This window comes from Hippocampus zosterae, chromosome 11 (genome assembly GCF_025434085.1).
Source record: "Hippocampus zosterae strain Florida chromosome 11, ASM2543408v3, whole genome shotgun sequence".
In the NCBI taxonomy this organism is placed as follows: domain Eukaryota; kingdom Metazoa; phylum Chordata; class Actinopteri; order Syngnathiformes; family Syngnathidae; genus Hippocampus; species Hippocampus zosterae.
In genome coordinates, this window is record NC_067461.1 from 232,856 (window position 1) to 256,094 (window position 23,239).

The 23,239-nt window shown below is 54.9% G+C and overlaps 2 protein-coding genes and 1 long non-coding RNA gene across 5 annotated transcripts; 2 read left to right on the plus strand and 1 right to left on the minus strand.

The window, feature by feature from the left end:
• Positions 1-465: 465 nt before the first annotated feature.
• Positions 466-8,880, plus strand: LOC127610315 (multimerin-2-like). The gene is made up of 10 exons (XM_052080294.1): positions 466-758; positions 2,094-2,216; positions 2,354-2,460; positions 3,094-3,180; positions 5,018-5,479; positions 5,696-6,096; positions 6,196-6,396; positions 6,870-7,355; positions 7,541-7,916; positions 8,273-8,880. The coding sequence occupies exons 1-10, from the start codon at positions 580-582 to the stop codon at positions 8,686-8,688; spliced, it is 2,838 nt and encodes a 945-aa protein (XP_051936254.1). The 5' UTR covers positions 466-579; the 3' UTR covers positions 8,689-8,880.
• Positions 8,881-9,117: 237 nt separating this feature from the next.
• On the plus strand, positions 9,118-10,228 carry LOC127610318 (uncharacterized). Its single transcript, XR_007964809.1, has 2 exons — positions 9,118-9,548; positions 9,860-10,228. It is a non-coding gene; the product is annotated as an uncharacterized LOC127610318 (long non-coding RNA).
• A 42-nt stretch (positions 10,229-10,270) lies between these two features.
• Positions 10,271-23,014, minus strand: LOC127610290 (inactive ubiquitin carboxyl-terminal hydrolase 54-like). 3 transcript variants are annotated; one of them, XM_052080239.1, is made up of 22 exons: positions 22,822-23,012; positions 20,474-20,986; positions 19,473-19,565; positions 19,242-19,376; positions 19,060-19,173; positions 18,861-18,943; positions 18,601-18,703; positions 18,370-18,516; positions 18,079-18,228; positions 17,198-17,357; positions 16,624-16,815; positions 16,330-16,488; positions 15,547-16,105; positions 15,322-15,434; positions 14,821-14,973; positions 14,278-14,397; positions 13,815-13,983; positions 12,900-13,633; positions 12,537-12,634; positions 12,154-12,246; positions 11,777-11,954; positions 10,271-11,697 (listed from the first exon to the last, which is right to left on the minus strand). In XM_052080239.1, exons 2-22 carry the CDS (start codon positions 20,687-20,689, stop codon positions 11,249-11,251), a joined length of 4,218 nt encoding a protein of 1,405 aa, XP_051936199.1. In that variant the 5' UTR covers positions 20,690-20,986; positions 22,822-23,012; the 3' UTR covers positions 10,271-11,248. The 3 variants fall into 3 exon arrangements, with proteins under 3 accessions (XP_051936199.1, XP_051936200.1, XP_051936202.1); XM_052080240.1 differs by lacking the exon at positions 22,822-23,012 and adding an exon at positions 22,164-22,416; XM_052080242.1 differs by lacking the exon at positions 16,330-16,488 and having other exon boundaries at positions 22,822-23,014.
• Positions 23,015-23,239: the final 225 nt, after the last annotated feature.

Below are 23,239 nucleotides of genomic sequence, written 5' to 3' on the forward strand. Positions count from 1 at the left end.
TTTCTTTTTGTGCTCATTCACATGATGGATGATGTTCAACTCGTCTTTCAATGTCACGTCTTCATCGAGAGTGTGACAGGAAGTGGCCCAGTGGATTTCCTGCGTCCTTATCGCACCACAGGAAGAGGATGAAGATGGAGAGAGAGAGAGAGAAGGAGAAAGAGAAAGGCCGATGGATTTGTTTCGAAGGAGGAAGGAACAAGGAGTTGCTTGGGCTGAGGAGGAAACGGCTCCAGATATCAGGTGACAGCTTCCAGTGCAAAGGCGTCTCAGGACTTCCTTGGGGGCCAAGTCCACCTCTCGAGGGCCCCGTTGCCGGAACGTTCAGTCATTTGCCTTGTTTCATCGTCACGTTGAAGGAGACCACACTCAAAGTCAACGCAAAATTCTCAGTCTTACCAGAAATAAAGTTGTCAGGGTGGGGTGGGGGGTTAAAAATCACTCCCGGCAGGGGAAACGGATGGCGCGGTCACCCCCTCCTTTCTCTCCCTCTCTTTCTCTCCCCCCTTTCCTCCCTCCTCGGTTTTAAAAGCAGGCGGCGGGCGCGCGAGCCCCCCATTGACTGCCGCAGCGTCCGTCATGACAGCCGTGAGGGTTGCGCTCGTGCTTCTGGCCTTTCTGCCGAGCGCTCGCGGAGACGTGAGGGCCCGAGACCCCGAGGTGGAGCAGGAGGATTGGGGGAGAACGTCAGGCGTCATCAGCGCCACCGAGGAGACCCCCCTGATGCAGGATGGAGGAAACTACCCGGCCCGAAGTGGGTGAGTCCATCCGTGGCGTCCCCTCGGCGCTGTCCGGAAGGCCGCTTTATTATTATTAAAATTTGTTTAAAATCGCACTTTCTATAGGTAACATAATAAAAAAATAATTTCAAATTGAAAAAAAATTGTAAAAGCGAGATTTGGGGGTAAAAAGCACCAAGGACCTGCCATGAAGTAAGTTAGAGCTTCATTTAGACAAAAGTAGTGCTTTATTCCCAAAATGTGGCATCTTACTACCAGGGAACTACGTTGAAGTGAGTTGAGAGCTTCATTTTGACACAAGTAGCGCTTTGCTGCCTGACTGTGGCATCTCGGTGACAAGGGACTACGTTGAAGTGAGTTGAGGAGCTCTGGTTTGACGAAAATAGGGCTTTGCTATCCTGTGAAATCGATGGCAAATCATTCACGATTTTAAAAAATAATAATTTTTAGGATCCTGCGACCCTAGTGAGGATCAAGCGGCTCGGAAGATGAATGAATGAATGAATGAATGAATGAATGAATGAATTTTTAGGATGGCGTCAGTTGCATATTTTTGCCGTTTGTGCAGGGCTCGGTCCTTCTCCCCAGCAAAGGAGTTAGCTTAGCTGTGTCATGTATCAAAGTACACGCGCTAAACATTTTCCGCACCCCCCCGCCCCCCTCGCAGTCCAACATCCAAAGCGGAACGATGCTCATATGGAATCTGAGCCGTTTTCATTTGGGCGTATCTTCTCCCTTCATCCCCCGACATGCGGCCGCATTCCAAGCGTGCGGCGCCTTCAACCGCGAGGACGCCGCAAGGCTTTGCGTGTTTTGACTGCCACCATGTTGTCGTGCCGGCGGCCGCGCTCTGATGCCGAATCAGCCCAAAGCCTCCAAATCTCTTTTGGGGTGTTTACAGTCGTGTGACGCACGGCTTGCTTTTCCTTCCTTCCAAACGGTTGACACCCACTCAGCCACTGGACCAAAAAACCCCCAAAAAAGTCCATCTGATGTGCAGATTGGAAATTGTCTCCTAAATGGTCCTCGGCAGGAAACAATCGTCGTAAACATCCTCTGGCTTTTCTGCTTTCCCGGTCACGTCTGTCTTTTTTTTTCATGATCACGAGGTCTCAAATGATTTCCCGTAACTTCTGTTCAGCGGAACCCCCCAAAAAGTGGTTGACGCCCGCGGCCCCCCCCCCCCCCCCCTCCGACAGGAAGCGCAGGAAACAATGGAGGAATCAAAGTCCAAACCTCGTATGAAGTCATATTTTCCCCGTTGCTCGTTTATCCGCAGGCAGCAGCAGGAAAAGCGTCGGCGCAGGGGGGAAAAGGGGATGATCAGGAGATATTTTTCAACTTGCATTGCAGGAACTGGTGCGCCTTGGTGCAGAAGCGTGTGGTCACTGTGGCGGTGGCGTGCGGCACGGAGAAGTACACCATCAAGTCCCAAAGTCCCTGTCCCAGCGGAACGCCGGACTGTCATTTGGTCATGTAAGGAAACAACAACAAGAGACATTCGCTAGCACCGCCCATTTAAGCGTAGCTTGTTTGCTCAATGGCGGGACTCTGGGTACGCGTCGCACTCGGCGGCTCAGCATCAAAGCATCCAAACTGGCTCTTGTGCGCAGGTACAAGCTGTCCACTCGGCCGCTCTACAGGCAGCAGCAGAAGGAGACCACAGCTCTCTTGTGGAGATGTTGCCCAGGACACGGAGGAGACAACTGTGACGACACAGGTGCTTACTTCTCTTACGTGGCGACAGGCTTCCCCCTTTGTGTCAATCGCCACATCTTCGAAATGTGCTGAATGAACATTTTTTGAAATCCACGTCTGCGCGGACGCCGAGTGTAGAATTCTCCGTAGTTCTCGTGATTTTCGTCGCGAAATTCTTAATAATAAACTCCGGGGTTCCTCAAGGCTCTCTTCTAGCACCACTACTCTTTCCCCTCATTACCTTTCCTTTGGATTATATTTTAGGAAACAAACTGAAATCTATTTTTAAATGTGTATTGAAGCTACCTTCTATACGACAACCTCGTGGAAGGAAAGTGAAGAAACAACATTTTTGAGCAACTGACACAAATGTTTTTACGTGCTTTATGAGTGTGTGCGTGGGTGTGTTTCAACGGACTTAAAAGAAAAATATTTCTGAACAGAGTGTTTCTTTCCATTGGGCTCTATTTTTAAGATTGCTTTTCTCATCGTCCCCAAATGGGAGCAGTAGTCGTTTAATTCAGTCGAGACTCGTTTTGGTGGGAAAGAGTCATGTTTGCTCGCAGTCCGCAGGAGGACGTCCCGAAAAGGAGCCAGATGTAAATAAAAGCGACTTCCTGTGCCCGATTAAAAACGTCAACGTTGTCTTTTGCAGTCGCCGATACACAGATCGACACGGCAAACTCGTCTCTGATTGGAGGATCCGAGTTCCCGAGAACGCCCGCAAGTCTCCACACCGCTGGTACCACCTCACACACATGGCACCTCTCCACAAAGAACCGATTGCTCGCCAGGCACTCTTGGCTCTTGTAGCGGCAAACCAGCAACCCCTCTCACATTCACACCTGTCGACAATTTTGATTCTTCAATGAAGCTAGCTAATATGCCAACATGTCTCTCGGATGTTGGAGGGAGAAAAAAAACACGTGGAGAACATGCAAACTCCACACATACGGGCCACAGATTCAAACCCAGAACTGTGAGGCAGACATGCAAACCACTAGGACACCGTGTCGACCAGGCAATCACATTCGCATCAGGCTTGCCAGCTTCATCGTGTTTTTTCACTTCCTATATGCGGTTGGAAAAAATAAGCAAGAAAAGGGGCGAAATGTCGGCAGTGCCGACCCGCCGCTCGCTCCCACCACACCTCCGATTCAAAACACTTCCTGCCAAGCCGCTGGCGTGAAGTCATCCACCTTGCGGCGACGCCGGACACAATCGGAGGAACTCCAACGACTGAAATAGAGCAAGCGTGACTCACCGAAGCGAGCGCTTTTCAAGATTTTCATACCCCACTGAAGGGATTTCTGGAAAACCCCCCGAGAGCGGACGAGCGAGCCTCTCGCCAACAGAACCCTCGCAATCCCCAAATCTGCTTTTCAAACGCCAACGCAAACGACCTTTGACCTCATCCTGACCGCCCAGGTACAGACGAGCGTCTCAAACGAGCGGTCTTGTCGTCATGTTTTTCTCCACTTCAAGCCAACTCCTGCATTCTGACGACGACGCTCCACTTGAGCCTTTAACGGCCGGTTGCCGCTTCGATGCCTTGCCCAAGTGCAGAGCAAGCCTCTCTCAAAGCAGTCCAACAAAATGGACGTGGTGTCTTCTCTTCCTGAAATTGTGGCGAGTTTGATCCTCCTCTGTGGTGGGGGACTCCACGCCTTTCTCGAAAACGCTGCCCGTTTGCAGCTTTTGTGAAATCATGCTATCGGCAGCGGGTAGAGCGTGACTTGAAGCGTGACCTTTGACCTGTTGGGCCAATTCTTTGTTGCTTTCCCCCATAAGTGTCCACTGAGCTGCTCCCTTCCCAAAAGTCGACGGCTCGCTGGCCGGACCTTCGTGCCGCCGCCGCCGCCGCCGTCATTTCCCAAGCGGAAGTAGAAGTGATGAGTGTGCATCACTTGAGGGATTTGCGCCCACGTCTCCGACTGAAGGTCACGGATACGGAGGGAGCGCAGAGTGTTCCGGAGCATTTTCTTGCTGACTCACGCGAGCAAACTGCACAGTCGGCAGAGAGAAAGAAAGACTTTGCCGTGTTTGGGAATGGGAACGGCCACATTTTCCCCCGCTTGCATAAGCCACGCCGCCGACGAGCGCCATTTTGGGGTGAAAAACGACGTCCAAAATATCCAATTGCACAATGTACGACATAAAACACACGGTTGTCGCGGCCCGATCCCATTTTGCCTCTAAACGGGAATTTCGGAGAGCACTTTGCGCTTTCGTCACACTTACCGAACTTCCAATCGACGTGAACCACTTCCTGTCACTCAATGCAACTCTCAACTGTAACAGCAGGGGGCAATATAACCTAAATAACCTTTTTAATATCACCGAGCGATCACGGCAGTTACAATCAGCATTTTTTCTTTTTTTTTTTTTACAATTATTAGACACGACAATACTGTACAATAGAATGAAGCCAGAGATCAAAACCTACTTTTGTTGCAAAAGTGAACCAGAAAAAAATCCCGTGAAACAGCAAAGCCGTGAAAGGTGAAAAGTGCGTTCTCGCCAGTGTCCGCCGTGTACGTCCGCATGTCTCGTCAAACCAAATCGGTTGTGTGTTTCAGGCGTTCTGCCCCAGCAAGAGCACAGCCAGCCAAACAGTGAGCAGAACGACCACCAGGGGTCAGTCAACACGCCGCACAATGTCAGCCACGTTGAGTCTCCTGTACATGTCGCAAACGGGGACCGCTCTCGACACCAGGAGCACGCTCAACTTCCTGTCTATGTACCAAATCAGGACCGCGCTCAGTCTCCCGCCCCTGTACCAAATCAGGACCGTGCTCCACATGGGGACCGCGTCCACACTCCCGTCCGTCTTCCGCATTCGGACCCTGTCCGAGTTCAAGAACGGGACCCCGGCCAGTACCCTGTCCCCGTCCGGTATCCCATCCACGTCCAGGATCGGGAACCCGCTCAGAACCCCGTCCGTGTCCAGTATCCGGTCGAGGACCGGGAAGCGGACCCCGACCGGCATCGCATCTCGCATCCTGCCGGAAGACATGAACAGTGGGAGAGCCTCCAGACCGGTGAGTGCTTCGATGAACCCGTGCCGGTACGAGGCCAATTTCCTCTGAGGACTTCTTTGCAACGCATTGAAGTCAATATCGAATCGAATCGTGAGCAACATCGAACTGAAAGAGTTGCAACGTTTACAAACGGGCCCGCCATATTTGCAAGGAAGTAAAATAATGATGACACAAAACTCAAAAATAAAGTAATTGTAAGTCTTGTGTGCGTTTCAGGCGCATACCACGAGGAGGAGGAGGAGGAGGAGCCGGCAAGGTCCCATCCCGCCGTCCCCGCAGCGCTGCCCGTCCCCCACGTGGTGGCGCTGCTGATGTCTCAGCTGCAGCGCCCCCTGCAGCTCTTCAACCACTCGCTGGAGCAGCTGGAACGGCGGCTGGGCGAGCTGGCCCGAGACGTGGCCGAGCTCAAGGGCGCCCGGCGCCTGGAGCGAGACCTGCGCGACGACTACGAGCGCCGTCTGGACGCCAAGGTGGAGCAAAGCGTCCAGCAGGTGGCGGCATTGCGCGGGCAGCTGGAAAGCGGCCTGCATTCGCAGCATGCGACGCTGCACTACAACATGAGCAACTTGAAGGCCGACCTGGACCTCAAACTCAAGCGACACAACAAGATGCTGCAGGTACGCCCGTTTGAAGGGAATGACTTTTTCTTTCAAACTGTTGCTTTTGAACTGCCACGTTTCCCTCTGATCACTTTTTCGAATCGTTGTGGCTGTCAGGCCAGCCTGCAGGCCATGAACGCCAGCCTGGCGGAGCTCAAGCTGGACCAGGAACTGGAGCAGCAGCAAGAGCAGGAAAGGCAACAGGAAGCCCGAGTGGAGGCGCCCGTGGGGGAGGCGGCGCACGCGGTGACCTCGACCGACGCCCTGTGGGATGCCATCGAGCGTCTGGACAACAGGGTGGTCAACAACACCATAGCGGTGAGCCGCGCCTTTTCCTACGTGTGCGTCCCGCTTTGCGGCCGCTGCCGCCTACAGTCCATGCCCGGCATTGCGGCCACCGGTTGGCACTTTTTCTCAGACTGTTCCTTTTTGGGCTGCGGCCTTCCTGCATGGGGTTGTACATGGTCTCCCTGTGCCCGCGTGGCTTTTCTTCGGGTACTCCGGTTTCCTCCCGCATTGCACGAACATGCGTGGCGGGTTGACGGATCACTCCAAATTGTCCCGGGTTGCGAGCGCGGATGGGCGATTGTATGCCCCGCCTCCCGCCTCCGGCCCGAAGACAGCCGGGATAGGCTTCGGCGCACCCGCGGCTCTCCGACTGAGCGATGACCGATTTCCTTCGCTCTGACCAATACTTTTACTTTTTCACGGTGGACCTTTCCAAATACGAGCGCGGCACGTTGTCTTTTCCGAGTCACCGCAAGGCAGCGTGCGCCGTTGTGGGCGTTCAGGTGGACGGGCTGGCGGAGGACCTGGCGCTGACGTCGGGCGGCGTCCGGCAACTGCAACGCGACGCCAAGGCGCTGGACGAGCGCCTCAAGCAGACGGCGCGCACCGGCCAGGTGCTGTTCATGGAGACGGGCCTGGAGGTGGAGGCCGCCAAGGTGGCGGTGCTGGACGGCGTGGAGCAGCTGGCGAGCAACCTGAGCCGGCAGGCTCAGCGGCTGCACGAGCTGGACGTGGACGTCGACTACCTCTACACCGTCCTCTACAAGAACAACGCGTCCTCGTCTTCGCCGCCCCAGTGCGACTGCGGGCGCCTGGGCGAGGCGGTGGCCTGGCTGGAGGGGGGCGTGGCCAACGCCACCAAACTGGCCCTTGAGAACCGTCTGGCCCTGGAGGACGAGCGGCGGGCGGCGGCGGAGGCTCGGGCGTGGGAGTCCGGCGCCGGCGACTGGGAGGCCGCCGTGGAGGCGCTGCAGACGAGCTTGCAGGAGGTAGGGCGGGTCCGGGTAGGGGTGGGGGGTCTTCGGCGCCCATCGTGTGCTCTGCAATCATCTGTCGGGATTTGTCAAGCATTTTCTCGAGGCGTCAGTGACGATGCCTCAAGGCTCGCTCATGACGGCGGTCACACACTGGAGTTTTGCTTTAGCTGTTGGCTTTTCGTTTTGCGCGTCGACAGCTGAAGGAGTCGATGGCCTCCGAGCAGAGCCGGACGACGACTTTGGAGTCGAGCGTGCGGCGCCTCGGCGTCCTGCTGCAGGAGGCCCGGGCCCGAGCGGAGACCCGGCAAGACGCCCCGTCGGCGTCGGACGGGGAGCTGCGGGAGGAAATGAAGCGCGTGTTGGCGGAGATGAAGCGGCTGTCGGCGTCCTTCAACTCGCTGCTGAAGGACGTCATCCGCCACAGCGACGTCCTGGAGATCCTGCTGGGCCAGGAGGTGCTGGAGTTCCTGGAGTGGCCCGAACAGGACCAGGAGGCGCACTCCATCCCGGCCCTCAAGGAGCGTCTCGGCACCCTGCGGCAGACGCTCGGTGCCCGGACGAGCGGCGAGCCAGGTGCAGTCGGGTGCCATGCCTTGGGGGGGGGAGGGGGGGGGATCTCACAGCACATTAGCCAATTGCATAAATCAGTGCAATTAGCTAACGCTTTAGCCAATTGGCTAACGTTATTAGTTAGCAATTGGCTAACGTTATTAGTTAGCAATTGGCTAAGTAATAATAGTTAGCAATTGGCTAACGTTATTAGTTAGCAATTGGCTAACTAACAACGTTAGCCAATTGCTAACGAGTCACCACGTTAGCTAACTAATAACGTTAGCCAATTCCTCACTAAACTAATAACTTAACCTAGCCAAGTTATTTGCGAGGGCGTGAAAGACACGCAGCCCTTGACTTTGCGTCGGTGATCGCAGGAGACGCGGAGGAGGCGCCGTCGTTCCGCTCGAACGAAGGAGGAGGCCGAACGTCCGCGGGAGACGGCGGCGACCTGCGGAAGCTGGAGAGGAGCGTGGAGCAGCTGAAGGCCAAGCTCCACCGCCTGGAGGAGGCGCCCTGCTGCCGGGATGCCGGCGATGGCGAGGAGGGGGAGGAGGAGGAGGGGGGGGGGACGGCGCTGCGCACGGAGGTGGCGCGGCTCAAGCGAGGCCTGGAGGAACACCTCAGGACCTTCAAGAAGGTCTTGGGCAACGCCGACGTGCTGGAGAGAAGCGCGCCGCGGCCGGACAACCTGCGGCGGACCGTCGCCTCCCAGGGGGAGAAGAAGCGAGGGAGAGGCGGACGCCGTCGCAACAGGAGGGAGGCGCCGGGCGGGATGCACCCGCTGACTTGATTCCAAAAGGGGACATCAAATTGACAGTGCGACGGAAATTCCCTTTGAAATGGCGTCACGTGTCCCCCAAACGCATTTTTAACGCACATGTTTCCCCCCCCAGATTTTGATTGGATATTTTTTGCTATTTTTTTGCCATTTCGTAATTTTGGCCTGTAAAAAGCTTGCACCGCGTGGACTCGATCACTTTCACTTTCATTCATCGTAATGACTAAATGTATTCCTATGTGGCATGTTACGGAAGAATATTTTCATGCTTATGATGAAAGAAAAAGCGAGGGCAGATTCTCAATCAGTGAATCAAAAATTGACCTGCGTCTCCGATTGGGAAGAAAAATTGTAAAAATCAATCAACCGATATGATGATTCACTACTAAAGTCAAACAGTGCCGTCTTTCAAAAAATACAATTGAAAAGGCAATCAGTCCAGCCTTTGTAGCGCCAAAGTATCCAAATTGCGAGACTCTGCATGCTCCAAAATTTGGAACTGGTCATCTCAAAATTGAGAATTTGATTGAAAAAAAAACCCAAAAGGGTTAAGATGCCCAAATTCAGAGGATTTGGACACTTAAATTGAATGATTAATGGCTCGCCAAAAAGGTGGATCGATTAATTTGATAGTTGATGAGCACCTCGGCAGTATTTTGGGTTGTATTTCTATTTAGTTTTCATTTACTAATGCCTTTACCGAGTGGCTTTTACTGTTTAACTTATTTCTTCATTAGAAGTATTACTATTACTTTTAAGTGTTGACTTTTGACTATACACACACACACACACACATATTTTACATTGAGGTTAGGGTTTCAACGACAGGTTCAAATTGGCGGCGGGGTTTCAAATTAGGGTTTCAAACCAGGGTTAATATTCAAAGTAGGGATTTTAAATTATTAGGTATAGGGTTTCAAATCTGGGTTTGTGCTTCAAATTAGGGGGAGGGTTTCAAAAGCGGGTTCCAAATTAGGGTTCCGCTTCCAAAGTGGGGTTTCACTCCCTGGGTTGGGCTTTGAAAGTCGGACTTTCAATTAGGGTCAGGGTTTCAAAAGTAAGTTTTCAAGCTATGGCTAGGGTTTCAAATCACGGTTAGCATTTCAAATTAGGGTTCGGGTTTCAAACTCGGGTTAGGGTTTTCAAAGAGTGGTTTTAAATTTGCGTCGGGGTTTCAAATTAGGTGGCGTTTTAAATTGGGGCGAGAGATCCAAATGAGGTTTCAAAGTAGGTTTTCAAATTAGCATTTTAGCAATTTAGCATTTCCATGGAAGTCTTCAAAGATTTTGCCTGGTTTAAGGAAGTGCGCCTTCATTCGAGGATCGGCGTCGTCTGAGGATTCTGCGGCCAGCTCGGGCAACTCTTTGCTCCGTCGAGCCGCGAAAGCAGCCAACGGCTCACTTCAGATCGCCGTCACTTGTTCATCTGCTCCACCAAACTTCTCATCCTGTATGGAGTCGTTGCACAAAAATGTATTGAAATGAATCCCTTTTTGTACAGTTTGTTGAAAATAATAAATCCAAAGTGACGAAATAAAGCCGCTGCCATTCGCTCCGCGTGTGCATTTGTACATTCCACTCAAATAAACACAACGTTTACTCTTTGGAACACTTCAATCGTGTTAATTCTACCCAGTACAAAAATAAGCAGCAAAAATAGAACAAGCTCATTCCAACCAAAACTTTTTGACTAAAAGTGAACCGAGTGAGCAGCAAGCAAACAAACCACCAAAAAAGGCTTCAGTTGCTCATTCTGAAGAATATTTTTGTGTGTTTGGGCTGTTGGCTTGCTGCGAGTACAACAAAAGGTCTCAAATCACACCCGACTTTCTTCCTCACCGGCCGAGGAAGTCGAGTTACACAAAGACACTCGCTAGGTGCACCGCTTACATTCTTGGTACATAAAGTCCTAAATGGGTACAGATACGGCGAGAGAGAAAGAGTGATCTTTAGACATTTCTATTTGTGTCGTGTCGCAGGCTAGACGGGAAGAGGAAAACATGCTCAAGATTAGCCGCAACTCTGTTTCGAAGCTTCAAATCTAAACACTCCAACTTGACTTGTCGGAAACTAGCTTGCGTTGCTCTACGCGAGACCATGCGGCTAATTGTAAGTACAGCGCTCTGCTAAAGTCTTTGGCCGGCGTTGGGCCTGTTGTTTTAGCGGCATTGTCATCAACCACAAGGCCACTCGCTAGCGAAAACTACCGAGAGCGTTTTGGATGAGGTGCAGATTACGATATTTCGCATATCCGCCGACTACAACAACAACCGAAGGCCTCTCTTTGCCGATTGAAAATCGGGCCCAAAAATGCCTTCAGGTGGGAGGAAACTTGAAGTGTCCCAGTTTGGCTTTCTGTGTATGACTTTTTGATGATGATGATGATGATGATCATCATCATCATCATCAAAAAGTCTCCAAGTCTCCATTTTGGTCTTGATGATCATCATCATCAAGACCAAAATGGAGGAGGGAGGTGGAGAAAAGCTGGTCTTGGTGGTCCAAAGTCAAGTCAAGTGCAGGCCAGCCGCTGTTGCAAACTTAAACTTCCTGGTAGGCACATTTGAAAAGCGTCACGGCAGGGGGCGGCGGCGGGCCACGTGGGTGCCGCAGGGGGGGCAGAAAGGACGCGGCGAGTCGGCGGGAAGATGGTGGCACAGCGAGCAGATGGGTCGCGGGGTCTGGCGCAGCGGATTCCTCTCCGCGCCGGCCCCCCCGCGGCGCCAGTCGCCGTCGGGGGGCACGTCCAGACGCAGCGGCCGGGCCGGGCCGCCCCCTGCACCTCCTTCGCCCGGAGACGCACGGGGCTGAGGGGCAAAGCCGCCGAGACGGCCGGGACGGGACAAGGTGGCGTAAAGACTGTGAGGGGGGGCGGCGGCACCCCCTCTTTGCAACGAGGAGGAGGAGGCGGAGGAACGATGGGGAGCGCGGGGAAGTGTCCCGTACGTCGGGGGGACGCCCGCGTGCCGCTCACGCGGAACTGCCGCTTCTCCGTCGTCCCCGTGGAACCGCCGTCCGGGTCCTGACAAAGAAAGGAGGTGAAAAGGAGGAGCCAGACGTGACGCTCGTTCTTTTCGGCAAGATGAAGAGGAGAAGTTTACCTGGGGGGCCCGAGCCAGGCGGCCGTGAGCTCGGCGGAGGCGCGAGACCCGACTGGACGCCGTGACGGAGGCGACGGGAGGACGATGACGGAGCACCGATGGACGACGACGACGACGACGAGGTGGTGAGGGGCCGGGGGAGGGTTGACGAGGAAGGGGAGCGACCGGACACCGACACCTTGCGAAATAAGCGACGGAGAGGAAACGTCAAACGAGAACAAGATGGCGGATGATGAGAAAGAAGGCGGAGTCCACCAAAAACATCACATTAGAGTCGCAAGAAAGAGAAATCAAGTCCTGGCGTGTAAATGAAAAGCAAGAATGGCAGATGCAGCACGTGACCACAGGGTGGCAGTAGAAAGGAGCGTGTGACTTACTGAGCCTGCGGCGGGGCCCAGGTTGGTGCTCAGATTTCGAGCGATGCGGCGAAGGTTTTCTGCGCTGTAGCTCTCGTCCGCGCCGTCTGGACACTGAACAGCCAGTCGCCATGTCAATCACGGCACTTTCGAATGTGTTGCTATTTCTCTCATCATTCCCCCCCCCCCAAACTTGTCCTTGCGCATTCTACGTTCTAATTTGAGAACATTTCTTTGCGCATTGAGTTACCTTGCGTTTGGTTTGTATTCATAAATCCGCCTTCACAATGTGATGTCACACCAATCACGAAGTCATTTGTGATATCGCTGTCATTTACGAGCTCGCGCATGTTTCTTTGGGTAATTCACGATGTCATTTGTGAAAACTTCATATGACTTCTTACCTCGGGGGCGAGCATCACGGGCGTCCTGTAGGCGCGTCTCTCCATCTCGGCCGTCGGCGTTTTGGAGCGCCGCGATCCAGACGGGATTCTCCTCGCTCCTGCGGCATCACAAAACAGCAACACTTACAAATTCCAACATGGATGAGGTATGTGACAACTAGGAGGCATCCCCCAAGGATCCATCCCAAGTCCCATGAACATCATCAGTATTTTGGAAATACGTTGTGGAATTTCTTTTTCAAATAAATGCTAGCAATACGACCTCTAACTAGGCGCATTACTACATTAGCATTTGTGCGCCGGTCTGCTTTTAGGTTCGAGTTCAGTTTTCAAAATTTGGATTGTATGGATGACGTTTTCTACCTGCTTTGTGGCTCGGAGCGCTGCCGTGCACGTCGGGAGCCAGCAAGCTGGCCCGGTACAGAAAGTCCAGTTCTGAAAGCTCCTCAGCCGGGGGCGGCCGTGCGCACGCGCCTCCTCCCATTTCTGTTGCGTTGCGGGAGCCGTAGTATCTGCTGACATTTTGTGCCCAGCGCTCCACGGGCAGCGAGTCTCCGCCGCCCTCGGCGCAGGAGGAGGAAGACGCAACCGGGCCGCTGGCGGCGGGCGCGGGTGGGCGCTTGTAAAGGGCCGCCGGGTTGATCGGTTGAGTGGCGGAACGATGGTCCGACTGTAAGCCGGACCATTTCCCGCCGGGGGGTCTGGTGGAATAAAGCCGCTCCTCCTCCATCGGGTTGTTTGCCGCGTCAGGCGGCGGCAACGCGGGATATGAACTTGGGGTGGATGGGAACTCTGATGGCAGCGTGGGCGCCGCGGCAACGCCCCCCTCAGGGAGACCCGGTAACTTCATCTCTCTCGGGGGGCCTGGAGCCAAAGAGACCGCCGCCGCAGGAGCTGACCTGCCGTTGCTGGAGTCGCGCGTCGGAGCGGGTGCGGCGAAGGGGGCGGGCTCATAAGAAGAGCCGTTGTGGGAGGCCACGTCCGTGATGGGATGAGGAGGCGGGAGAGATGGAAGAGGGAGAGGCGGGCCCTGCCGGGACGCCGATTGGTCGTCACAAGTGTCCGTCAGAAATATTTGGTGCGAGACAGGCTTTTCACTGCGGAGACGCGCCCACACACACACACACACACACACACACACATACAGACCCGTGAGAAAATGTGACAGGGTGAATGAGTGAGTCTGCCGCTTTGCATGTGTAGGCCAAATTTCCGTCCTCGCCTCCCCTTTTTCTGTTGCCTGCCGACTCACGATTGGCCGAGCAGACCTCGGGGTACCTGGGCAGCTGCTGCTGGTCACGATGAAGATGATGATGATGATGATGATGATGATGCTGCTGCTGCAGTAGCAACAGCAGCCGCTGCTGCCTGCCGCGCGCCCTCCTCATGCCACGCTGCAGTCGACCGTGAGCGCGAGCGCAGCCCTCACTCGCCAGCCCGAGCTTAGCTACACGAGCGGCAGCAACCGCAAAACCAAAAACAAGAAAAAACACACACGTGCAAAAAAAATAAAATGATTGCATGCACAAAAAGGAAGACGAAAGTAAAGACGGACATTTTGGGGCTCCGTGTGGTCAAATAAGGAGTCTGGAAATGGTGAAAGGATGAACTGACGGAAAAAAAAAAAAAAGCAAGCGATGGAGCTAATGTGCAAAATATTTGCCGGGTGGCGCTCGCTCTCGTGACCTCGTTAGCTTATGCGAGAGAAGACAGAAGATGAGGAGGAGGAGGAGGGTCTTACAGATGGCTTCGTTGACGGCCGAGAGGGCGGCGGCGACTTCGCCGGCCTTCTCCAGACGCACCGACTGGTCCAGCAGAAGCTCCGCCTCCGACAGGCACCGATCAAGACCGTCGCCTTTGCCTGGGGAGGCCAAAACGCACGCGCCTTGAGTGACAGCGATGTATTAAAAATGAAAATCACACATAAATACTCAAATACGCAAAGCTGTTGCTCAGCAAATTATTTACGGGCTGAAAATATAGAAACTAAACATGGAGGGAAAGTGTTTAGCTCATGTCACACATTTTATGACCAACCTGTGCAGAAATCCCGGACATTCCAAAAGCTTTGCGGATTTTTCTGCTCACCACACTTTGAGTATGCGAAGGTCGACATGATCGGTTTGTGCACGAGAGATACAAAAAAAGAAAAAAAAGCTGGCAACACAAAAGAGTTCACCACATGCCACATTCTCGCTTTTGTCCTTTTCGGCCGCTCAATGACAAACATTCCGCACACAAGTTGAATTGTAGCGAGTCTGTGCGTGCGTGCGTGTATACGTACCCTGGATCTGCAGCTGGTCCAGGTCCAGGTACTTGCTGGGTCTGGGGTTGAACTCGAGCTTGGCCTCCCTGTCCTTCTCCTGCTGCCGCAGGCACTCCTCCTCCCGGGCCCTCCTCAGCACCTCGTCCTGAAGCTCGTCCAGCTCGCTGCGGCCTGCGGGCGTTGCAGAAAAAGAAAAACGATGACGCTCTGCGAAACGGGCCGACGGACAATGTGAAAAATTTGCGTTTCCACTCTTGGAATAAAAAACGATGGGCTCTCCGATACCAAAAGTATTGTTTTGGCGCCCTCTTGTGGCATGTTGGTGCCAAGGAACAAAGTCGACGTGAGGGAGGGCTTCGTTTCGTCAAGCCCACCTAGTAGGCCCAAAAAGTGGTTTGCTGCCATCTTCTGGCAATTCTAGGCCTGTTTCGGGCGCCATCAATTTAAAAAAAAAAATTTTTCCTATTCCCTCGCCCTGCAAAAAGGAAGCGAACACCGCTGTTGCCTTGTTAAACGTACCAACGCTCCCTCTAGTGGCCGCGCTGACGTCCTGCAGCAGTGCTCCGTCACTCTTGGATCTCGCGGCCTTGCACGACGGTCCGGAGGAGGATGGATGCCCGGCCACACTCTCCCTGCAGATGACATGGCAACATGTTTTCCCAAAAAAATGTTTTTAAAGTGAAAAGGTTGGAAATTCACAACAAAGTTTGATGATTCCGCGAAAAACGGCGCGACGGGTCTCACCGCTCCAGCGAGTTGAGCTCCAGGCTGACGGGGCTGCTGCTGTTCCTGTCGCTGCTCTCGTATCCGCTCTCCATCCTCTGGATCAGCCCCGGAGGTGGCGCCGGCTGCCCTCGAATTGTGTAAGCTTCCCTGGGGGAGGCGGCGGCGGCGGGGAGCGTTCTGGAGGAGCTCGCCGTCGCCTCCTGCTGGCTCAGCAAGGCGGCGCCTAGCTGGGGCGTGGCCAGCGGGCTGTAGCCGCCCTGCCTGCGCCGCGCGAAGATGCTGTCGATGTTGAGCGCCTCCCTGCGGGGCCTCCACGCCGGCCGGTACCTCGCCGAGGCCTCCGCGGATTTGGAGTCGCCGTCGGCCTCCCGGTCGCGAGGGTCGGACGAGGAGGACGCGGCGGGCGCCTGGCTAGCGGAGGAGACGACGCCGGCGGCCGGCAGAGAGGAGGTGGAGAGCGTTCGGCTGTGGAGCATGTTGCTCACGCTTTCCCTCAAGTCACGGAGACGGCTGCTCGAGGAGGAGGAGGAGGATTTGGGGGCCTGGCGAGGGGCCTGCCGCTCCTTCAGCGTCTCTCCTGAGGGAGGGGGGACGAGAGGAGGTGAGGTGCAGTCGCTGACGGGAGAAGGACGGCGGGCGGCGTGTTCGTCAACACAACTGAAATGTCAGATGCGCGCATGGCTGATGATGGAAAAGGCAGAAAAAGTGGAGTATCGAGAGAAAACCCACAGGCCGGATTCGAACCCACGCACTCGGCACGGCGAGGCGGACGTGCTCAGCACTAGAAATCCCGCAGCGTACCCTCGCTGTGGTAACCGGCCGAAGGGGCTTCGTTGTCCGTTTTGGCTCTGCGGAGGCGGCCGGAGCCGCGCCTCCTGTCCCGAGCCGGGGCCGGGGCGGGGGCGGGGCCTCCTCCCGTCCTCAGAGTCTGCCGCCGCTCGGCGGCCGCCACCGCGTGGCCTTGGCGACGACGTAGCACGGGCGGCGACGCGGCGTTTAGCGCATCCATTCAGAACAGAACAAAAGAAATGAGGTGACGCCGGCGAGCGGTGATTGGCGGCCAGCCGCACCCCCGCTTCAAAGTGAATCGCCCACCTATGGCATCCAGACTGCAGAGCGAGGCGTGGCGCGGCGCGGCGGGGCGTCGGGGGCGAACGGAGCCTGCGGGTGGGCCCGGGGGGGGTCGAGAGGCCGGGGGCTCATGGCGCGAAGGCGCGGGCTGTCGGGAGGAGGTGCTCTCCGTGGATGAGTCTGTGCGAGTGTCGCTGGAGATGGACGGCTCGCGGCCTGAGGGGACAGAATTAAGGGGGCGGGAGGGGGGGGGGGGGCATTTAGGTTAGCGGGTGTGTGGGGGGCTCACTCACACGTTCCAGCTACTGCTAGCACAAGAAATGCCCATTTATTGATACGTTTCACACAAATCCAAACGAGGAGAAAAATAAGAGTGCCCCCCCCCTTCCCACACACCCCGGGCACATTTGCACTTGTTGAAAAAAAAAAAAAATAACAATCGAGCGGCGTACTACAGGCGACGGTCATCGCAAGCACGCCAACGAGTTGCTACAACTACGACAAGACAGGTTTGCCCCCCCCTGCCCCCACCCCGGCGTAGTTACCTGCTGTCCTGCGGCTGTGCTACTACTACGACTCCTAGCTGTGTTGTAGTTACCCGAGTCGTCGCTGTCGTAGCACGGCTTGTTGACGCCCGGCGGCGGCGCCACGTCCTGCGCCGGCAACGGCGTGCCGCGGGGGTCGGCGTACAGCAGCAGGAGGGGCTGGTAGTGGCCCTTGATGCAGCGCGACACCACGTCCTTCCACTTGGGCCCGATCTGTCGACGGTGGGGGGGGGGGGGGGGGGGGGTCAAGAGCAAGGCAAGAATAAAACCACGAGCGCTCGAGAGTGTCACAAAGTGTGAGCGTCGATGTTATTGTCGTAAAAAAAGGCATCCGAGTGAGTCTCGATTTGGATCCATTCCTGCCAACGACGTGACCCCGCCCACGTGACGTCACATCGGTGCGAGTGAACGAAAACGCCGTTGGCAGGCTCACCTCACTCAGCAAAGATGCGCGCCATCCCACTCGGAAAAAAACGTCAACGCGGCAGCCGAAAACGCACCGGCCGGGTCGCTTCCTGTCCACTTTTTTTTTTTCCTTCAAGAGTGAAACTGCGACTTGTTATTTTAACCCGTCCTCCGTTTCCCCCCCCACCGTAAAAGAACATCTCCAGCTCCGGAGCGATCCAACGGGATGTTCGCAACAACGCGCGCGTGCGGGTGAGGCAGAGAGAGGACAGACAGACAGACAGACAGACAGAAAAAGATTGCTGGGTGGGCAAAACTCGCACGGGAGTGAGTGTGTGTGTGTTGTGACCACACCCTCGCCTGCGTCCAGCTGGAGCAATAAACAATGGAGGGAAATCCGTGTTTTCACAAGCAGTTGTGGGCGAGGGGGCGAGGGGAATGTCATTGGACGAGAGCGGCGGAAGAACAACGTTTGTGGGGGGGGGGGGGGGGGGGAGAAGGACGAAAGGCAAATAAGAAGCGAGCGAACCTCCTTGACGCGCGCGTCGTCAAAGTACATCCAGCGTCGTATTTTGGTTTGGAAGAAGAAGGTGGAGTAGTGGCGGCCGTAGTAACACACCATGCCCACTAGGTAGAGCTCCGCCTGCCGGGCCTTCTCCTCTGTCACCCTGTAAAACAACTGCGCGGGCGGGCGGGATTAGAAATGAGACGCGGCGCTCTGCCGTGACTTTTTAAAGATTGTCAAGTCAACCCCCCTTTTGCGTTTTTATCTTTCTTTCAAGGCTTTCTGCCGGAGTTTTTTTTTTTTTTTTTAACTTACGTCTCCCAGGCGCAGGCAAGTTCCCAAAGTGTGAATGACGTCCTCGGCCAGGTCGGAGCGCTCAGAGTCCCACACCAGGCCGATGGTGATGATCTCCGGACTGTTGAGGAGGACGCGGGCCATCCGCAGCTGCTGGCCACACTGACTCTGTGGGGGGGCGGGGGGGCAGGGGGGGTTGGAGCGGGCCACGCAAGGTGTCCCTTTTGCTTCAAGCCGTGCCGCGTGGCTTACGGGACAATCGCGCAGGTCGCCCATGCTGGCCTTCCGCAGCAGCTCCCCAAACATTGCCGGGGTGGCGTTGTGTCGGGACTCCAGCATCTTCACCGCCTGGTTACTGAGGAGGAACACGACAAGCCACAGGCGTGCTCGGTTGAGCAAGATGGCGCTAGAGGAGCTTTGAAAAACGCGTTCGCGTGCTCCCGGGGAGAAAAATACGACGCCTTCCGCCGACTGTCAAGTTGCGACGGCAAGGCGCGATGACACTTACTTACCACAGGGAGGTGCTGGAGATGTAATGGACCATCTGAACGAAGGGCAGCGGGTCCGAAGATGCGCCGCAGCTGCTGCACACACACTTTGACGGGACACGCACAAACGCAATGACTTTTTTTTTTTGGAATGGCTAATTAAAATACACTCTCGCAAAAGCGACATTGTATCGGAAGTATCCGTGCGACGCGTTGGCGGTACCTGTTCCAGGAGCATCATGGCAAACTTCTGGTGCGGGATGCAACGCCCGGCCGTGCAGATGTCTTCTTTGGACTCGTCGGCGATGTGGAAGTGGATCCTTGTCAGAATGTTCTCCTGTCAACAGACGAGCTGGCGTCACGGCGGTACGGGCGACGGACAGGAAGTGGACGGCGACGTCTTACGAAGCACTCGGCCGCGTCGTCCATGATGCCCAGCTGAAAGCGCCGCTCGCCCTGGAAGGTCTTGGCGAGGGCACTGCGCAGCGCGTCCGACGGCAGCACCGTCTCGCTGCTGTACTGGAACTGAGCAAAGATATTCTGAAGGGGGAAGAAGCACACCCGCACACGCAGCCGTGTTGGATTTAAAAAATTAATATTTTTTTTAAAAAGCCGGCGGGCGCTTTCGGTCTTCACCTTCAGAGCGCAGAAGATGCACGAGTCCTCCATGCACTTGTGAGACGTCAGCTGTCTGAAGCTGCGGCGGAAAATGTCCAAGTGCCACAGGACCTAAACGGCACACGATGCGTTGGGGAGGGCAAGGCGTCGGAATATGGCCATTCACACGCCGTGACCCCCTTTTCGTTAAGTCGTGAGCGCTCACCGTGACAAGTCAATCGGATTGCTATGAAACGGGAACGTCATACGTGCTCAAGTGTGGAAAAATGAAGATCGGACCCGTTTCGACCACGGAACCATTTTGCCATTTCAAAAGCGGCGCCGGCACCTCATCAAAGAAGAGCAACAAAGCATTTGATGGGTCGAGGTTTTCATTTGGCCGCATCCGCTTTCCCCTTCAACACGGTTTTTAACGGGCTGACGTGCCCCCCCCCCAAAAAAAAAATGCAGATGAATGATGTCGTAAAATATGGAACATGAGCTGAAACCAAATCCACAAGAGAAGGTTCTTTTTTTAAAAAGCGCTGCGACAGCACTGCAACTGCGTGATGACTTTGGGCGTGTTTGTTTACTCCTTCCTGTTCCCGTTGCCGCCCACCCCCCCGCAGGCTGGCATATGTCGCCTTGTTCCCGCGGGAGCGGGGGAGTCACGTGACCTGCCGTCCGAATCGGGAGCCAACTTCCAGCCTGCTCCTTGTTGACATTCCGACCGGCTCCACGCTGCCCTCACCCGGCGAGACAGCTGGTTAGCTAACTGCTAACTGGTGCTAACTTTTGCTAATTTTCGATTCAAAAACTGGAGCGATCTCAAATCCAAAGTGATCCGACGCGTCCCGTCCTGTCGGTCACGACAGCGGTTTTCAAACTTGACATTCAGAGACAAGCTGCGCGAGATGCTCTTTTACGCCCGCCCGTTGAAAAATGCACTTCACGTCAGGAGACGTCAATGGCGGCGAATGACTTCGTGACGTTTTCCGTTATTCAGATGTACGAGCTAGCGAGCTAGCGTGCGTGCGTACCTGCAGGGCGCTATTGAGGAAGCAGCTGTTCTGTCCCGGCTCGTTGCTCAGCCCTTTACTAGGCGCGATGGAGGTCACGGTGCGAGGCGTCAACATGGCCGCCATCCCGGCCGGCCCGCCGCCGGCGCCGCCTCCTCCTCCTCCTCCTGCCAGCCCCGCCACGCCTGCGCCGCCACCACCACCGCCCGCCGCAAAGTAGTTCCTTTTCCAGGACATGACGGAGCGCCCGCGTCTCAACTCTGTGTCGTCCGGGCGGCCATTTTGAGCATCGCCCGCTCGGCGCGGATTTCAACGACTAATTGACGGTGAGAATCTCCTGGTGCAAGACGACATTTACTTCCAGATGCGAGCGGGAGAAATAATCCGGGAAATCCGAATAGGCTCCATCTTTTGGGGACGGAGACTCAAAAGCGTTCCCGTCATCCCCCTGGTAGACTTCTGGCCGTCCGAGTGTTGAACTTTCACCTTTCAAGCGCCCCATGGACCAGCACGTTCAGAGATCGGTGAAGAAACCTGTGGGAGACACCCACATGTTTGCTGGGCTAAACATCTCACGTGTTTGAGCAACTTGTAAAAACAACAAAGACCATCATACACACACACACACACACACGTGTGTGTGTGTGTGGGAGGTGGCGAGGGATTATGCTGATCTGCCTGTGCGGGATTAGACTGTCTGCAGCACCTCGGCTAACGACGCTGTTGCTCTAATTAGCGGTGGCATACAAGCTTGCCAGCCAGCTAGCTCGCTAAAACGTTACGCATGAATGAACAGAGGCGGGCTGGGGCCCGACACGCCGAGGAGCTTTGTTGCGCTCAACTAAACAACTTCAAAAACAAGACTCAAATCTTATTCTCGTGTATGGAGACCCCGACATTCATGCTAACGTTAACAACATTAGCGATGGATGCTGGAGCTCCTGTGAGAAAAACTTCTCCGCATTCCAGACAAGGATGTGAAAAATCGGTGAGTAGTGTTGATGATGTCACATTACACCCAGAAAAGGAAAGAAAGGAGGAAAATAAGGGATCGGAAACGTTTCTAGGATTTGGAAGCGCTCATTCCCGCTGGACTTTTTTAGATGCGTGCCTCAATTTTCCCGCAGTGAAACTTAAGTCGGCGTTGACCTGCTTGGCGGGCATTCCTTCTTGGAGGGGGGGAGGGGGGGGGGATTTGGGGGCCGCCTGACTAAAAAGGACAACTGGTGAATATCCTTGCCGCTGACCTTCCCTGGCGCCACCAAAATAATTTGGCAATTTGGAACGGGTGTTTATGTAGAATACTGCCCCCTGGTGGCCATGGCATGCACGACCGGAGCGGCACAATTAAGCATGAAATGCACAAACTGTTTCATTCTTTACCTGCTATTTCATTATGTTATCGATAATAATCATCTGGGCCCGCGTGTGTGTGTGTTACTATTGTATGCCGTTATAAGATAATATATAACACGATAGTTTTATACGGTTTATACGAATTGTTTTGTCGGGTGTTTTCCAGTACCTGAAACGAAATTAAGGATTGAATGGTGACAAACGATTTGAGTGGCGAGCGCGGTCACGCAATCAATTGAATTTGCAAGTCGAGGCGCCGCATACAGTACGTGGTGCCGAGTTTGAAACAAACACCGCACTGAAGTTGCACCCACAGTGTGACACCAGTCATTCGTTCATTCATTCATTCACGCACCGTTTGCACACGCGCACAATAATAATCCTAATCCCGCTCAATGCGTAGAAGATGCTCATTCGCAAACGGGCCAAAGTGCGCAGCCATTCTTCTTGCTTTTTCCGAATGCGTCACACTTTTTCAAAATCGATTCCACTCCTCGCGTGCCTGCGTGCACACAACAATGGCCAGCGAAGACGGGGAGAGGGGGGGCTAAGCAAAGCGCAGAATCCAAACGGAAAGGACGATCGATGTCTTCACGTGTGCTCCAAAAAACGAGCACAGCGAGACGCTTTCTGTCTTTGCTACTCGAATTCACGTGAACGAGGCGACGGGAAAAAGGGGCGATTTCTTCCAAGCGAGTCCGGCGGGGGGCTGCCTGGCTTGCCCGCCTGCCTCACTAGCATGACATCACTTGGAGCAAACTTCACCGAGAGGAGAGCGGATGACGGCGGCGGCCGGGCCGGCACCGCCGCCGTCGCATCCATCCGCTTATACCGACGACCGTCGCTCGAGGGCGGCGGTGAAATGTCCGTCCGGCCGGTCAAGCTACGATTTCAGTTAACGTCACTGAATGAGGCTGAACGGTCGCCGCGTTCAAACGTCCGGTTACGGAGGGGAGAGGGGGGGCTGTTCTCTAGGGTTCTTCGTCCGGTCCCGACAAGCGGCGGCTGCTCACCTGAGGCAGCGGGTTGGGGGTTAGAGAAGAAGGAAGTCGGCTGGTTGTTCTGCAGATACCGCTGCGGCCGCTCCGGCGGGACCGGACGTTCAATGCCTGCCTGGTGTGTGAAAAGACAGGACGACCGAGACCAGGAAAGGGGGCGGGGCTACTACCTGCGGCGCGCCCCCGCCAGTGAGGAGCACGAGCAAGCCTCGAGGACGTAAACGCGTCGGAGCGTGTTCACGTTCTTCTTTTCTTAAAAAAGAACTTTGGCTAACATTAAAAAAAACTTATATGTACATTTAACGGAGGCGTATTGCTGCAGCTCGTTGGGCAAAAGTTCAGTCTCGCGTTACTTTGTCATTATTTAAGGGCTGTTATGTTAAAACGCGGTTCTCATCATTGTTGGAGTCCTATTTGTGTCTTACAGTCCACC